Below are 16,552 nucleotides of genomic sequence, written 5' to 3' on the forward strand. Positions count from 1 at the left end.
ACGTCGGCCTCTACGACTGGCTTATAAATGAGTCGGTCGATGGGCATTGTAAAACAGTTTTTTTTATTTGGGTTGCACTGCTGTCCTCATTACTTGTTACCTTGACTTGTTGATAGGGGAGCCAAGCCCTCCTCGCTCCTTTCAGTGCGTGATCAGTTCACCTATAAAGTACGAAGTACAGTATACGAAGTACGTACATGCTTTATTGCAAGGCGACGACCGACGACGAATGGGCTTTGCGTTTGCCGGCGCGCAAACACACCACCGCCAAAAATCCGAGTCAGCCATTTCCGGGCCAGTCTGCCTGAAACGGAGCGCTTGTCCTGTCTGTCCCGTCGCAACGGCCGCAACAACCCACCTACCTCCCCCCCCCCGCGGAGGTCAAAATCCTACCCCAACATTTCGGATCTGATAACGGGGCTCAGCTTCGGATCCCTTCCCGGCCTCTCTCTCTGGCGGCAGCAAATTAGTTAGCGGCCTGCAAAATTATTTTCTCCCGCAGCACACACCACGCGCGTGCCCCAGCCCGCCGAGTGGGTTTCGTGGGCTAGCAGTACTTGAGAGGATCCTGACGACTAACCCATCAGTCATCGACGGGTTGACCCCCCCCTTTTTTTTTCTTCCCCTTCTCGGTCTGTGCCGTATATAGTGCAAGGGCTCGCGCCGAATCGGCCTCCATCACCGGGCCATGTCGCCCCCTTCGGCCGCCAACGTCGCCCCCCCGCCCTCTTCCTCCTCCTCCTTGCTCCCACGCCCAGGCGCAGCAGCAGCAGCAGCAGCTCCGCCGCGCATGCCAGTCAAGCAAAAGATGGCCGTCTCGCTCAAGTCTCTCATGTCGTCGGTGCTGGGCCGGGGCTCCGGGTCCGGCTCCGGGTCCGGCCCCCCCGGGGTCACGGAGCTGTTCGCCAAGACGGACCCGGCGCGCGACGGCGACGAGTGCCTGCACGACTGCGACAGCTGCACCGTGCGCTACCCGCGCGGCTTCAAGATCGATGAGGACGACCTCATGTACGGCCACGTCAAGGGCTGGAGCACCCACCTGCTCGTCGGCACCGGCAAGACCGACTGGGTGCGCGACGTGGCCGACGAGAAGGGTAGCGTCATGGAGGCTATAAACAAGGCGGATGCGCCCACCAACGGGGTGAGTTTTTTTCCTCCTCCTTCTTTCCGCTTTTCGTCATGGTGTTGTTGTCATTGCTGCTGCTGCTGCTGCTGCTTTCTGGTTGGAGTGGGACGGGGGGCAGAGTCGGGAAAAATTGTGTGAGTGAGCATCATCATCATCATCATCATGGTGGTGATGGCTCACATAGCCTCATTCTCAACCCTCACCTCACCTCACCTCACCTTCAACTCACCTTCAACTCACACTCACACACATCACAACTCACTCACCTCAAAAACACCCCCCATGTGTAGCCACCTCGCTGACCTTCTCCTCCCGCAGCGACTCATGCTCTCCGCCTCCAACATGCCCACCCCCCACGACACCAGCGACTACTCGGAGCCCACCACCGTCCTCCTCCTACCCGCCTTCACCCTCGTCGACAGCGTCCACCCCCGCAACGTCCCCACCCTCATCGCCGAGCTCATCAGCCGCGCGCCCACAAACACCTCGCCCCTGGGCAACACGACGCCGCTGCCGCGCTCCATACCCAGCCCGCAGCATCCCTCCTCCTCCTCCTCCCCCTCCGTCATCCCCGACCTACTCACCCGCCCCTGCCCCCACAGCGCCGTCATCCTCATGTGCAGCCAGAAGACGCGCGACGCCCGCTGCGGCCAGAGTGCCCCGCTGCTGCGCAAGGAGCTCGAGCGCCACCTCCGGCCCCTCGGCCTGTACCGCGACCTGCACGACGAGCGGCCCGGTGGCGTCGGCATCTACTTCATCAGCCACGTCGGCGGCCACAAGTACTCGGCCAACGTCATGGTGTACCGCCGGCCCAACGCCTTTGGCCAGGACGAGGAGGAGGAGGATGAGCAGAATTCCGCCTCGGATGCCCACCATCCCAACGGAACCGCCAACGGCAACGGCAACGGCGTGGCGAACGGCAACAGCAGCAGCGCCAACGGCAAGCCCGGCGACGGCGACAGTGACACTAGCGCCGGCCTTGGCGCCGGGCAGTGCATCTGGCTCGCCCGCGTCAAGCCCGAGGACTGCGAGAACTTGGTCCGCTATACGGTCCTCAAGGGCAAGGTGGTCAAGCCCGAGACCCAGCTGAGAGGCGGCTTCGACCGCGTCAAGGGCCTGACGAGCTGGTAGAAGGGACGGACATCGAGAAAACCTGAGCAGACCATGGAAGTGCAGGACGCGTGCCGCCGCCGCCGAGAATTACGACGATAGAACGAGACATCTAATACGCTGGAAAGATGGGGGCGTAGAATCAGGAGGGGGGGCTTGCTACACACATAGATACCAAATACAAAGGAACAGCATCATGACCCAAGCAAACCAGTGGCGGCTTTTCACTGCCGCAGCCACTTCGTCATAGTACCGGGTGAGCAAATGAGACCGTTCAAGTCCACCCGGGACCAGTCTCTAGTCTTGAGTCTCTCTAGATGCGTGACGATTCCTATCTTGCCGGGCCTGATGGTATGCATACCAGGCATGTCATCGCAAGGTCACGCACGCAAAGGGAAAGGCCAGCAAATAAGTTTGGGGGACAAAAGGAGAAGTTGTCTCATGGTAAGGAAATAACGAAGTCCTGCCAGACTAAAGGAGAAAATGCCCCTAGATGCCTCCCCCCTTTACCGCGCATCATGCCCACACGGCCTTCAGCACCTGTTTCGCCAAGCCTCAGGGATTCTTCAAGTCCACGCTGCTGCTCTGCAACCACGGGTCCACATTGTCCCATGTTCAACAAGGGATTTCTCTCAATGACAAACAGATGGGGGTGGGTAAACGGGAAAGGGGAGGCCAATCACGGGACGTCTAGGCGCTCTTCGACGAGAGGACAGAGTCGACCTCGTTGTCCGAGTCGGGGGGGCACTCATCGTCTGCAGACTCGGTGCTCGGCTTGTCACTGTCCGGGCTGGCCGTCGCGGTGGGAGTGGTGGTGGACTCGGCGCCGGTGGTAGGGGTGGCGGAGTCGGTCTCGTCTACGACGCACTCGTCCTCCTCGGCCTTGTCCTCCTCGGTCTTGTCCTCCTCCTCAGGGAGGCACTCGTCATCCTCGGCGCTGGGCTCCTCCTCCTTGTCATCGACGCACTCGTCGCCGTCCTCGCCGTCGGCAGAGGGCGTCGTGGTCTCGCTCCCGGTGCTGCTGGGCGTGCCGGAGGGAGTCTTCTTGCCGGGAACATTGGGGCCAGGCATGCCAGAGGGAGGCTGCTTGCTGGGAACATTGCCGCCGGGGATCTCAGTGTCGGAAGGGCCGGAGGGCGTGCTTCCAGGCGTCGAAGGGGAGGAGGAGGAGTCGTCACCGACCGGGCCCTTTCCCTTGGTGCCCGGCACCTTGGGGGTGGACGAGCCCGGAGAACCGTCCTTGTCAGGGTACGAGCCGATGGGAGTCTTGCCACGACCTGGCGCCTTGGGCGAGGACGGGCCGTTGCCTGGGGTGCTGGAGGAGTCTTGGGGCGGGGAAGAGCTGCCGCCGCATTGACCCTGCTCGCAAGCCGTTTCGGTTTCGTTTTCGATGTTGACGTTGGTCTTGCGGCTGGACTCGCTCGAAGTGGACGTCTTGCGGTAGGAAGAGTCACCGCTATGGACCTTTCCGCTGGGAGTCTTGGACTTGCCGCCCTTGCCGGGGACCTTTGAGGGCCGAGTCGGGCGGGTGTTGTCAGGGTACTTGCCAGAGCCACCAGGGGTCGGCGAGTTGTCGTCGTCATGAGAGGTCACAGGCTCGCCGCCCTGAGAGGGCTCCTCATCATCGGGGGAAGAGGAACCAGGCTTCGCGGGAGAGGGGCGGTCGCCCTTGTTGCCAGGCTTAGCCGGAGAGAAAGGGCCCTGGGGACGGGCATCTCCACTGGTAGGCTTGGCCGGGCGGGAGGGCCCATTGGGGCGATCGCCTCCCTGGCCTGGCTTGCCCGGGGTAGGGACCCCTTCGTTGTCGGCATCTTGGCCCCTCGTGGGGGGAGAAGCGTCGCTTCCGTCGGAGCCCGTGGAAGGGTAAGGCCCGGGGCGAGGCGAAGAGCTGTCGCCATCCGAGCCGTCAGTGGGCATCTTACCTGGAACCTTGGATCCGTCCTGGCCGGGGGTCTGGCTACCGTTGGGACCAGTGGGCTTGTTTTCAGTGCCCGGCATGCCGTCGTCGCCCTCGCACTCATCGTCATCTCCGGCATCGTCCGTCTTGCCGCCGTCCTCGGCCTCGTCCTCGGCCTCGCACTCGTCCGCATCACCTCCTTCGCCTCCCTCAGAAGACTCCTCGCCAGGGGCAGGGCCGCTGGGCTCCTCGCCACCATCGGCGGGCTCCTCAGGAAGGCACTCATCCTCTCCCTGGCTGTCGGTGGGGGAGCCAGACTGCGTGGGAGCGGGCGTGGAAGCAGAGATGGTGCTGGTCGGCGCACCGGGGACCTGCGGCTTAGACTCCTCTCCGGAACCGGGCTGGCCGTCTTCCCCCTTGCCGGAGCCATCCTGCTCCTTCTTGTTCTTCTCGTCGCCGTCCTGGCCATCCTCGGCCAGGATCTCACAAGTGTCTTCATCGACCACGCCCGGCTCCCCGTCTTCTCCCTTGGTACCGGACGACGGCGGCGGCGGCGGCGACGACGTAGGCCCCTTGGCAGCCTGGTCAATATTGTTGTCGACCTCCGGAACGGGGGGAACGTTCAAGCCTCCGGCGCCGGGAGCGCCACTGCCCGGCGCGTGCATCGCCGGGGCAGAAAGGGCGAGGGTGGCCCAGGAGGCGACGAGTGCCTGGGAGAACTTCATGGCTAGATATAAGACTGTACGAAGATGTAGAGAGATATCAAGGGATGGAATAAAGAAAAAAGGGGTAGCCCTTTGAGAACCCTCAACTGCTACTTCAGGCGTGGGCTCAGGCTACGAAGCTTCGTCGTGTGTTTCGCCCGGGAGGCTTTATGTGTACAAAATAAGGAACGAGTGTGGTTTTCCCGGATCAAACAACGGTGCAACTCAGTTTCAAAACCCCCCGAGAAATGGATTTCTTCTCGGACACGAGATGGGAACATTGACTAAATAACCGGCCAAGGTCGACCGATCCGGAGCCACGGCCGTGACCAGCAGCGCGTAACGGAACCAAGGAGGGCCCCGGCACGGCCGCATGAGAAGCCCACTGGAGTTTGGCAATCTTGATGAGACGATACCATGTCACCCATATATTTTCCCCCTTCGCCGTGGCCGTTTTTGTTCCCTTCCCAGGCGAGGTTCGGAGTTTGTGCGTGCGCGTGTAGGCATAATGTTGATGAGATGGGAGGTAACCCGGGGGGGGGGGGCGTGGCATTGATGGGCCCCGGGGGGGAGGGGGATCAGAGTCAAAGCGACGACCACGTCGGGACGGACGGACGCATTGCTCAACATGAATCAGTCACAACTTAAAGTTTAAAAATAAAAAAAAATTAACCAAGCCCGCATAAACACATCCACAATGAGCTCGGGACTGCGTGCATGCGTACGTGCGCGCGGTGCTACGTAATAAAGCGCCGTCGCCCCAAGAACATGAAGGGGGTTCATGCGCAGGCCATGCTTTATTGTTCTCATCTTGGGATACATACTGCTACTATGGACGGTGCGCCTTGGCGACGGAGATATAGTAGTATGCAGCTTATTAGTGAGTGCATCGTCGTCATCAACAATGGGGTGCGTGCGTGCGGTGCCGCCGACGGGGCGGCCATTGCCTACCTCAAAGGAAACGGGTCTTATCCCTTACGTTGTGCTCATCAGTAGGTCCATGTGTATGTATGTATGCTCTCCCCAGGCGAGGGCACGGAAATCGAAGCGTAGGTAACTTACCCCCCCTCTTACAAGAGAGCCTAGACATCGTCGAAACCGAGCAAGAGCCGGGTGTGGCACACATTTGCTTTGCTTCAATGCTGGCCGACATGGACTTGCATGTTACAGCTCATCTGATGATGTTCAATCCATAGGAGGCATCATCCCCGATATTGAGGGCTCTCTGTCATCTTTATCGGATGGACAAAAGCACGCACCCGCATGCACGCCGCCATACCCCTGACTTGCGCAGGGACACACAAAGTGCTTCAATGGGCCCTCCTCGTCCCCCGGTCGTACCCATCCATACGAAAGAGTACCAGCGTCACCAACAAGCAAGTGTCCTTGGTCGAATGAGGTGATGAGACCCATTTCACTCGCACGCGGACTTTAACGTTAACAGCCAGTACGTGGTGCAATGTCAGAGCCAGAGAGGTGCGCGCGCATACGGACAGGGGAGCGAGTGGGATGGCATGACTCGCTATACTAGGATAATATACTGTACCAAAATACCACATGCGACGGCTTTCTAAACCATCAGCAGCAGTGTCTCCTCATCTTCATGGTAGGTAGGTACTGATTTGATTCGCAGAGAGTGAGTGAGTGATGCGAGGATCGTGGCTCAGTCGGGGGCCCGCCGTGAAGAAGTGGGATATATGAGCCGAGATTACGGGGAGCAATGCATGCCCTTTCCCCTTCTCCGTCATCATCATCCTTTGTTGTGGTCACGGAGTAGCACGCGGATGTAGGCAAGGGACGAGAGCTGAGGGGACCCCCCCCCACGTTGTGTTCGTCGTCCCACGGCGAGATACCAGCTCGGCATGGCAGCACGCTACATGATGTTCCCTCCTGGTCCCATAGAGTACTATTATTACCACTGCCGCTACCGGCGCACGACCCCTTGGATGATGAGAATTTATTTATTTCTGTAGATACAACGAGTGACCGCGGACACGGATACCAAAATCTCTCTCTCTCTCTCTCTCTCTCTCTCTCTCTCTCTCTCTCTCTCTCTCTCTCTCTCTCTCTCTCTCTCTCTCTCTCTCTCTCTCTCTCTCTCTCTCTCTCTCTCTCTCTCTCTCTCTCTCTCCGAGTGTCTTCTTCTCACTGTCTGTCCGTTGCTGAGACTTCCCCATCTACAGCCTTTCGGTCATCCGCGTCGCCTCCTGCATCATGTCGCGCAGTGTCTGCCTCGCGTCCTCGCGGCTCATGCCCTCGAGCCTTCTCTCCAGCTTGCGCTCCCACCAGCCCTGGGCCGACGTCGTGCCCTCCAAACCCCAGCCGTCCTCCTCCTCCTCCTCCTCCTCCTTCTTCTTCTTCGTAGTAGTATTGGTAGCAGAAGCGGTAGAAATAGCCTCCGTCACACGCCGCATCTCCGCCGCGGTCTCTGCCTTGTCTAGCATGGCGAGAATTTGGCGGCAGATGGACTCGCGGGAAGGGCGCGGCGGCGAGGGGCGGTTCTTTCTCGCCCGGCCCTGGTTCCAGTCCCGGCGCGAAGCCTTGTCGCTGCCGTCGACGCCGTCGTCATCTGTCGAGTGAGATTCGTGCTCAGGGGACGACGATGGCCTGAGGCGCGAGGCGCCTGTCCCGAAGACTTCGCCCCAGCCCTCGCGCTCCTCCTTGTCCTCGGTCCACGCGGGTGAGTCGCGACGGCCGCTCCGTGTCCAGTTCCGCGACGGCGATCCTTCGGGGGGGTCCTCGTCCCATCCACCGCCTGAGCGAATGGGCCAGTTCTCATCACTGTCATCGTCGCAACCCCCCTGGTTCTCGGCGATGACGCGCGACATACACATGATCAGGTTCTCCACGGACTCAATCTGCCGCACAACCAATTTCTCTTCCTCTGCAAACTCTTCCTTGAGGGCCAGCAGCTCGTCGCGCTTCATCCAGCGCGGCACCGCCGCGGCCATGAAATAATCCCACTCCCTGTTGAGCGTAGCCCGATCGTCTAGGAGCACGCCCGGTTGGAGGGGCAAGGAGGGCTCCGACCAGCCGAGCAGCTCCTCGGGCTTCCAAATGCCCAGCCTCTGCTTCAGAAACGCCTGCGGCCCGGCCCGAAAATCGAGCCACTCGCGGCGCTGCAGTCCCACGGTGTACGTTTCCCGCTGCCGCTCGCTTAACCGCCGGCGCGACTCCAGCCCCTGCTTGAGCTTGCAGAGCAGCTTGAGCGTGGCGAGACATTGCTTGTGGAAGGCCGAGGGGTCGCCGCGCCCGTCCGATGGCGACGGTGACGGTGGTGATGGCGACGGCGACGACGACGTCACTGCCGCGTCCGACGTCGTGTCGTCGTCTGGTAGTTTGACGGTGGCGTGGCTCCGGCGCGAGGTGAACATGGCCCGACGGTTCCTCTCGAAGTCCTCAATTACGGCGTCGACCAGCGTGTCTTTGAGCGGCCCCTGGTTGCTGCCGATGAAGTCGAATGGCGCAGGCCGTCGGGTTGGCGGACGGGGCGTCTCGCTGCTCTCCGCCTTGGAATCGTAGAGTAGGTCCGAGGGCGGCTCACTGACGGTTGCCGCCGTGGAGGGCTCCGAGGCGCCGCGGCGCTTGCGATCGTCGGTATATTGCTTCATGGCGTGGTGTATTTGGGGTTACGTGAACGGCGTTGGATGTAGTGGTAGTAGCGTTGCTGTCTGTCTGGCTCGCTGCGTCGTGTTGCTTGCGGCTATCTATGCCAAGTAAAGTACGCGGCGCTGTGTCTTGCTTGTCCTTGAGGTTTGATAATGGAGAAGAGTTGTCTCTACCGCCGGGGAAAACACGCGGATTCTTCTGCTTTTATACATTTCGAGAGTCTGTAAGCTCATCATTGCAGTGTCCACGTCATGTGTGTACGTCGCTGATGTGGTGGTGGCGCTTGCTCCATGACACGGGCTCCGTGGATGGACAAACACGACAACGGATGGAGGGGATGGCTCGCTCGGTTGCTCGCTCGGTTGGCGGTGGTGGTGGTGACTCGAACTTTGTTTGTTGTACACGGGAGAGGAGGGGTTCCCAGGCCACCCACACCGGCTGTGATGCACTTGCGCTTCAATTTACGCTGCGCCTTTCTATGTAACTAATTTGCCTGTGTCGCTCATGTCCCAAGAATTCATCATGTACCTATCCATCGCTTGCGCCGGTCAGTCAGACTGCGTCAGTTCATACGTGTGCATCCCAGGTTCGTGATGCGATGCCCGTTATATGCCAAGCGGGCGGATATCCAAGAAGTTGCTCCTACTATGTCCGCTCTCGCACATCCATGCTCGTAGCTGTCATTACCTTTTTCTCCAAAACCCCGTGCACGCGGGGGATATATAGCCGCCATGCGCGGGAAACGTTTGTCCCGCGATGCTGTGTCGTCGTCGTCATCGTCAACATGCCCATACCATGCCATGCCCCCTCATCCAACCCGTGCGGTACCCCGCGGACTGACGTCCCCATCGCTGCCGCTGCTGCCGCCGCCGCCTCCAGACGCGCTCCATCGACTCTAATCGAGACGACAAAATCGCATGCTCCTGTGACAGCGGCGACAAAGGAGGGGCGGGCGCGCTCGTGCCGCGGGGTCAGGGATTATCCACCAGAGAATCAGAGCCGCTGCTCCGGCTAGACGCCGACGTGACGCTCAGGTCTCTCCTCGCCGTGTGCACCAGCTTCCAGATGCCAAAGGACACGAGCGCCAGGATGGCGAAGAGGACGATGATGATGATGGCGATGACATGGTTTCGCTGCACCATGACGACGGCGGGGGTGGGCCTCGTGGGCCGCGGTCTCTGCCTCGAGGGGTCGCGGGGTGCTTTAATAAGTATGTATGTCGGCCGGTGTCGATCGTGCAAGGCAAGGCAAAGGCAAGGGTCGTCCTCCGGTCGCGTGGGCCAAGAGCGTTGCCGCTGGGTTGGACTGGAATGTGCCGAGAAGGGATGAAAGATGGCGTCGCCGTTGTGAGGCTGCGAAGGCGAGTTGGGTCAGCATTGGGTCCAGTCGAACAAAGAGACAATCCAATAATACAATGAATGGCCACATACATACCAGTCGGCGGTGTTGCGGGTGGTGGGCGTGACGGGCAGTCAAGTCAGTCGGCGCCGTGCACAGCGAATTGTTTGTACAGAGCCTCTCTCTTCTACTCAGTTCAAGAGAAATATCAAATCATGTGCTTTGGATGGCGGAGACGAGGAATGAGGAATGCAACGGGCGAGGCGGCGCTGCCTGCCTGCCTACCTGCCGCAGCGGCGCTGATATACTGGTTGCCCCGCCACCGACTTTACGGACGCATTGGAGAAAAATCCGTGTCGGGGGCCCGAGTCAATAAAATGGCAAGGCTGGGTATTAATAAGGTGGGTGGGCTGAGTTGCGCTGCCGCTGGTGTGCTCCACTGCCTTTGTTAGTGGCCGCGTGCCGTCGCCAGGGGCAAAGCAAACCACCTGCACACCAGCAGGGGCACCGGACGGCACAGGCACAGTGGAGGGGGTGATAGCCTCCACCGAGAAGCTAGGGGCACATGGCACCCACACCGCGCCGGGGGCGGCCTCAGCTTCCGGCCTGCTACCTCCACTGCCAGTGGAGTGGAGTACGCCCTGGGAGAGCTCACCCGCGCCGCTCAACCCCAACCTCGCCCATTTAACCAACGTCATTGGCCCGTGCATCTTGCTGCTCTCTTTACCATCGCCGCCTCGGGCAACGGTCCCTCATCAGACATCACCCCATTGCCGCCCATCGGTATTGTGGCCAAGTGATGCACGTATTGCAGACTCCGGCTTGGTCAACTACAGAATATCGCCAGGGGAAGCAGAAACCCCAAATCGTACACATCCACCTCGCCCCCCATCCCCGTCCATCCGCCGCGTCTCGCACGCGGTCGCCGGTTGCAAAGACGGCCAAACACACCCAAAACAAGCCTTCCTTCAGTTTCTACGCGAAGTAGCCAGACCCCTAGCCCAACGTGATCAAAGCATCAAACACCGGCCATGTCTCCCTGCCCACAGCCACGTCCCGCATACAACCTCGCACCGCGACGCTCGCTCAATCAGTTGCCAATCTGCTCTCGTCCCTAATGATCTTGACGTGTCGCTCGTAGAATTGAAGCATCTGACCCAACCAGTCAGCAATGCGGCAACGTGGCGGCTATGTGTGCGCCTTCTCTTTGTCTCACCTTTTGCGGGCACTTTTTATAGATGACCGACGTGTCGTGCTTGGTCTTGCTGCCGTTCTTCCAGATGAGGTAGACGACCAGCTTGCCGTTGCCCTCGTCTTCGCAGGCGTCAATCGACTCGATCTCGTCCTCCCACGATCCCGCAGGCGGACTCCACTTCTTCGCACTGGCGGGCGGTGTCGACTCCGCAGGGTGGCCAGCGGCACCGTTCTTTCGCGAGCGCTTTGGCGCTGTCGTGGCCCCAGTTGATGCGCGGCCACGCTTCTTGCCTCGCGCCGCCTTCTCCGTCTCCTCAAAGATACTATCGCGACCGCCAATCGACTTGAGGTACTCCTCGAGAATCTCGGATGCCGATTCCCTGCAGGGTGAGCTGCGTCAGCCAAGGTCTCAGAACGTTCTCAGCGAGCTGCGGGGAGGCCTCACAGCAAGTTATCCTCAGGCTCCCACGTCATGTCCGACTTTTTCTCCCATCCTTCCCACTTGACGAGAAACTTAAGTGATCCCTACACGCGGAAAACATAAGCAACAGGCGTGGGTGGAGCTAGAGGCCAATTGCGGTTGAATTGCAAGCCACATACATCGTCGTCAATCATGTGCTTCGTGACGGCTTCCACGATGAACCTGCAAGCTGTGAGCTGACGCTCGACCCGACCATCAGCGGGGGTTCTGGTCGTACTCGTCCTCTTCGAGGTCTTCGGCGGCCTCACCGTCGTCCTCTTCGTCACCCTCGTCGTCTGCACCCGCGCCATTCACGGGACCTCCATTGGCGCTCGGCTCGTCGTCGTCGCTGGCAAAGTCATCTTCGGCTGAGTTGGAGTTGGAAGCGCGGATGGGGATTCCGGGCTGCTCAAAGTCGGATTGCTCGTCATCACTGAGAGCTGTCCTGGTATTAGCAGAGCGTTTCGGTCGTGCCATGTCTGCAAAATTCAGAGAGGCGAGGTCGGCAGCAGCAGGAACGACGGTAACGGAGAAGGGGCAAGGGCTGCGGGGTGGTGTAAGGGCCAAGTGCGCTCAACTTCAACAGCCGGTGCACGTTTTGCTGCGTTGCTGCGCTGCCATGTAGACAGCCTCAGGCCAACAATGGAGCGTGGTACAAGAGACGGAAAGCGCAACCTGCTGGCGAAAGCGGGCTGGGGGAAGGCGCGGCGAGGCACGGCGCGGCACGGCGCGCAGACAGGAGGGAACAGGCCACGTACCTGGAGGCATGTTGGCGGATCGTGTAAAGGTGGCGCGTAGCTGGTTGAAGAGAAACATGCAACTGAGGCTGCGGCTGCGATTGCGACTGCGAAGGAAGCCAATGCTGGCGGATGCGATGGATGGACGCGGTTTGCTGGCTGTTGGGTGGAGGCGTGCCGTCGCGCGCGAGTCGTTCGAGGTGGTACGAAGCACCCTCGGTGAGCCACCTGCGCCACGTGTGGCGTCTCGTCGTGATGCGCCACAAGTCATATGCACCCAAACCTCTCTGTTGTTTCCTCACGCGCCTGAGTCTGATGTGAGCGTTTGTCTTACTGCCTCCTGCCCACGTCGTCCTTGTCTGATAACTTCGTCGGTTCGCATTGTCTGGAGCTACTCACGGCTGCCGTCTCATTCGTCCCATTATTCAGCAATTGAGGCTGACACTGGGCCTGACACGTGGGCTGTCTTCTCAAAGAAATTCATCAATCTTCAATTTGTACTTCGTATCGTCAACTCGAATGATGTCCAACACGGCCATATGCAATGCACAATTCCAAGCACGGCACGCCAGGTCGGCGCGGGACGAGCAGACAGTCGCCAATGCCTGACCACGTCCACTGAGCAGTGCGACACCGCCCCATAGTCATCGAACAAGTCCGCGAAGACATAGAAGCCAATTGAAGGAGTTGATCTCGACACGGAACAAGTAGAGCTGGTAAGCGGCGAAGACGTCATTTAAACAGTTCAAACATCAAACCTCAAACCTCACTTTTGACGCCAGAACGAGGTGCGAAACACGGCCGTTCTTTGACCCCATGGTCGCTTTGCTTGACAAGCGTGGCATCAGTGCCGACTGCGAATAGATAACGAACACCCACGGCCCCAATCACCAACTCCGCAAGCGCGATATTTGGTCCAAGATATTCCTCAGGTAGGCTGTTTTAGGGCGCAGAGATAGTTACCGCGCGTTTGACCGACCCCAAATAGCGCCAACCGCCTTCCATGCCACCCCTGTATCCCTGGCGCCGGCAGATCAACAGGGGCATCTTGGTTTTAGTTTAACAAGCGTCATCCCCGGATCGCCGGTAGCCTTCGCGCCGAAACGGCGTCAGGAACCTTTTCCTGTGACGCCGATCGCGCAGCCCCTTGGGAACCTCCCATGCAACTAATATCTGAGGTCGCACCATCGGGCCATTGGCGCAAAGGGGTCACGTTGGACGCGATGCAAAGCTGCCGACCAGCAAGGCGTGCATTCGTCGCGTCTCTGGGACAAGTTGCCGTTTGGCACAGCGGCTAAGCGGTTGCGTTGTAACTGTGGCGCCTGCAGCGTCGGTCGAGATGGAGCCGGAAGCATTGCTACAACTGGACACAAGCCCGCCGCCGCCTGGACAATAGCACAGCATGATGATGTGCGACGACCCGGGGCTCAGCAGGAAACACTGGTCACTCGACACCAGACGGCTGCTGGTTGCCGACGCCGCGGCTCTTGACACCGGTGGTTGTCGCCCGCCATCTGACCATTGCTTAAGCTTGCTTCCGGTCCGCTCAACCCTTCACATCAGCCTAGCTGAAAGTCTTAACGCATCCACCCAGCATCTTTCCCAGCCGCCTTCTGTCCCCTGAGGTTCCTCCCATCCTGAAGGCGGTCAGCTCTGTCAAGCTGTATCGGTGCGTGGAGAGCTACAGCCGCCTGATGCGCCCGCCAGACCACTCTTCCCGGGCCCAATGTGGTGGCTTGCCAGCGAACCGACGGCTTCCATTCGTCTCGGCCTAGCTGTAAACAGTCCCATCCCTGGCGGTCGGTGGCTTTCACACAAAGCCACAGCTGACTTGTTGTCGACACACAAAGTCAGTGGGAAACTTACCGGCAGCACATGCCTCGGCGGCTCCTAATAGACCAAGCTTCGGGCAACTTAACACGATCGGCATGTCGCGCATGCCTCGGTCGTCACCTGATTTCTTACCATACGGCGACTCTTCAAGTGTAGTCATGCGTAACGGAACGCTTGGAGTCGATGGTGGGTCGATGGGAGCTCGATGCTACCCGCCTGCCGACGCGCGTTAACTCGACCGACCCCGAAACACATCAGGCTGCGCAGACTTTGCAATCCGAGTCCTGCTCGAAACCTCAAGCTATGTATAGTTGTACACTGTGTTATGCTTGTTGCATTCTTGTTTTGCAAGGGCGTAGAGGGCTCTCGTGGTGCATGGCTTAACAGGCTACAAGCCCCGCCCGGCAACAGGCACCGCTCTGGAACTCCAGCGAGTTGACAACTGTCAAATCAGGGTCACGATGTTGGACTGACCACGGTAGCCAAGAATAGTGCACAACGTACGATGTACGGTTTGCCGCAACCGCAGAGAAGGGATTCTGCTCGGGAAGTACAAGAAGATGCCTCCACTGCTGAAGGGGGAGTCACAGCTCGCATTCGTGAAAAACCGATACGCCAAGGAAAGGACTCGGGTGCACATGCTCCGCAGCTGCGACTTGCACCCCTCCCTTCTCCTAGGACTACTATGTCCAGCACTAGTCGCGTTCAACTCGCGATGCAACTCGTCCGGTGTCAAGTCGGCGAAATCATAAGCACCTATCCAGGTTGGTCTGGTATGTCAATATCGGTGATCGAGATACGCCTGTTCAATACTTGCTCTACAGCATTGTCGTACCACAATGCATGTGAGCGTCTTGCTTCGGGAACGTGCCGCGAGAGACAGCTTGCCGTTCACGTGGGTCGCGCCGTAGTAGCGTTGCCCTTCATGTCACACGAAGCAGGCTGTTTTCCGAGGATGAGAGGACCTAGATGAAGTCCGAACATGTCGACCTGACCAACACGAAACACAATTGTCAATAGCGCTTCCGTGTATTTGGCCGAATCGAAACCGCAACGTGTACTTCGTACGAGGCTCGAGCATCCCCGGAGTCGCCATAGCTAACGCCGCAGGAGATGCCCCGCCCAGATGACTGACTGCTAGCAGATCTAGTACAAGTTTAAGACCAGACTGAAGCGCAGACTTTACGAATACTACTAGCAACGATCGGCTGGGGTGGCGATATGGCGGTTGCGCGGGAGGCTGTTCGGGAACGGCAGGCGGCTCCCGCAAACGCGAGTATGGGTACGTCCGCGGACCGTGCGATACGATGCTCAGTTCTAGAACGCGCGCGCGTTGGTTGCGCATGAACCGATGGCGCCGCGAGCGTGGCGAACTATGCGAGACGTGGGGAAGCGACGGCCGAATTGCCCCAGTACGGCCGCATAGGCGCGCACGTTCCATGGAAGTTGACGGGAGGCCCCTTTGAAGAACGTGCGAAGATTTCTACCAAGGGGCTCGCCGGAGAAGCACGGGGCTCAACATCGCCAGCACGGAAGCAGGTTGGCTCCATTGTAGTCAAAGCATACACATACAGGGCTGGGTTTTCTTTTGACGTGGCCTATGCGCAGACGATGACAACGACGACGCCGGCGACTGAGAAGTGACGGGCGCAGAGATGGAAGCCCCAAGGCAATACCTTGCGCAGCCAACACTACTTGCTTGGGAAAGGGTTGCCGTACAATGTAGACGGTGACTAGTATTACTTGCTGCGGCGCAGGTTGGCCGAATGGGGAAGCTGGGGGCCGACACGCACATGAGCGGACGAGCTGTCCGTGACGGCATCAGCAGGCCGCGAGCGTGACCTCGCACATGGCAGGCCACACCTTGCGTGTCTGAGCCGCTGCGGGAGAAGGGCGATGCTTTTTCGCAGAGGCCGCGCGCTCAGACAGGATCGCCTGCGACTAGGATTCGAGGTAGGACCGATAAGCAGGAGTCGCGAGATGCCACGGGCTATGCAAAAGGCGATGAGAGTACGGTGTCGTAGAAGAGACCGAGTGTTGTAATGAACAATCCTTGAGAGCTAGCGGTAGCGGCATAGGTTTCGATGTTGGTTGGGGCGCGCCCGAAGGAGCGTCCAAGGTCCACGGATGTCTCGCATCACCTAATAAGAGTGGACTCTGTGTTCATACCCTCTTTCTTACCGGCTGACGCGCCGTATCCGCCGATAATGCCGTAACTCGTTCGAGCGTGTACGTCTGGAGGGGATCGTCCCCAACACACAAGGTTCGATGAAGGCTGGGTGAGCGGGCGTCGCATGACCCCTTCACACCCTTGATACTACAGAGCGTGCCTGACAGACTTTGCATGATCTGGCCCAGCCAGGTGTTGAGGCCGGCTCCGAGGCCAGCAAGCTATGGAGCAAGTGGTGAAAGGAACATAAAGCGCCGGGCAGTGGCTGCGCCCTCGCTCGACGCTGTCGCTCACTTCACTTCACTCGTGTTGTCCAGCATGGAATATTGACCGCGGCGCCTCCATCCGCGCCGAGCCCGGGTTTACTTTTACCT

At 59.5% G+C, this 16,552-nt stretch overlaps 5 protein-coding genes across 5 annotated transcripts; 1 reads left to right on the forward strand and 4 right to left on the reverse strand.

The window, feature by feature from the left end:
* Window positions 1–374: 374 nt before the first annotated feature.
* Window positions 375–2,371, forward strand: JDV02_008418 (uncharacterized protein). The gene is made up of 2 exons (XM_047990013.1): window positions 375–1,141; window positions 1,445–2,371. The coding sequence occupies exons 1-2, from the start codon at window positions 689–691 to the stop codon at window positions 2,255–2,257; spliced, it is 1,266 nt and encodes a 421-aa protein (XP_047846019.1). The 5' UTR covers window positions 375–688; the 3' UTR covers window positions 2,258–2,371.
* Window positions 2,372–2,926: 555 nt separating this feature from the next.
* On the reverse strand, window positions 2,927–4,858 carry JDV02_008419 (uncharacterized protein; the record flags this gene model as incomplete). The annotated part of the gene is made up of 1 exon (XM_047990014.1): window positions 2,927–4,858. The coding sequence occupies one exon, from the start codon at window positions 4,856–4,858 to the stop codon at window positions 2,927–2,929; it is 1,932 nt and encodes a 643-aa protein (XP_047846020.1).
* A 2,156-nt stretch (window positions 4,859–7,014) lies between these two features.
* Window positions 7,015–8,448, reverse strand: JDV02_008420 (uncharacterized protein; the record flags this gene model as incomplete). The annotated part of the gene is made up of 1 exon (XM_047990015.1): window positions 7,015–8,448. The coding sequence occupies one exon, from the start codon at window positions 8,446–8,448 to the stop codon at window positions 7,015–7,017; it is 1,434 nt and encodes a 477-aa protein (XP_047846021.1).
* Window positions 8,449–9,417: 969 nt separating this feature from the next.
* On the reverse strand, window positions 9,418–9,588 carry JDV02_008421 (uncharacterized protein; the record flags this gene model as incomplete). The annotated part of the gene is made up of 1 exon (XM_047990016.1): window positions 9,418–9,588. One exon carries the CDS (start codon window positions 9,586–9,588, stop codon window positions 9,418–9,420), a length of 171 nt encoding a protein of 56 aa, XP_047846022.1.
* Window positions 9,589–10,574: 986 nt separating this feature from the next.
* Window positions 10,575–12,340, reverse strand: JDV02_008422 (uncharacterized protein). Its single transcript, XM_047990017.1, has 6 exons — window positions 12,197–12,340; window positions 11,677–11,878; window positions 11,579–11,621; window positions 11,424–11,503; window positions 11,001–11,358; window positions 10,575–10,936 (listed from the first exon to the last, which is right to left on the reverse strand). Exons 1-6 carry the CDS (start codon window positions 12,252–12,254, stop codon window positions 10,871–10,873), a joined length of 807 nt encoding a protein of 268 aa, XP_047846023.1. The 5' UTR covers window positions 12,255–12,340; the 3' UTR covers window positions 10,575–10,870.
* Window positions 12,341–16,552: the final 4,212 nt, after the last annotated feature.

The sequence above is a fragment of the Purpureocillium takamizusanense genome, chromosome 8 (genome assembly GCF_022605165.1).
Source record: "Purpureocillium takamizusanense chromosome 8, complete sequence".
NCBI lineage: Eukaryota > Fungi > Ascomycota > Sordariomycetes > Hypocreales > Ophiocordycipitaceae > Purpureocillium > Purpureocillium takamizusanense.

What these genes read in the sequence shown, in the direction of transcription:
- JDV02_008418 (XM_047990013.1), top strand. Translation starts at nt 689, where the DNA reads ATGTCGCCCCCTTCGGCCGCCAACGTCGCCCCCCCGCCCTCTTCCTCC. An exon ending in CGGATGCGCCCACCAACGGG is followed by an intron (nt 1,142 to 1,444) that starts GTGAGTTTTTTT and finishes CTCCTCCCGCAG; the next exon opens with CGACTCATGCTCTCCGCCTC.
- JDV02_008422 (XM_047990017.1), bottom strand. Translation starts at nt 12,254, where the DNA reads ATGTTTCTCTTCAACCAGCTACGCGCCACCTTTACACGATCCGCCAAC. An exon ending in ATCCGCCAACATGCCTCCAG is followed by an intron (nt 11,879 to 12,196) that starts GTACGTGGCCTG and finishes ATACCAGGACAG; the next exon opens with CTCTCAGTGATGACGAGCAA. An exon ending in AGCACATGATTGACGACGAT is followed by an intron (nt 11,504 to 11,578) that starts GTATGTGGCTTG and finishes TTCCGCGTGTAG; the next exon opens with GGATCACTTAAGTTTCTCGT.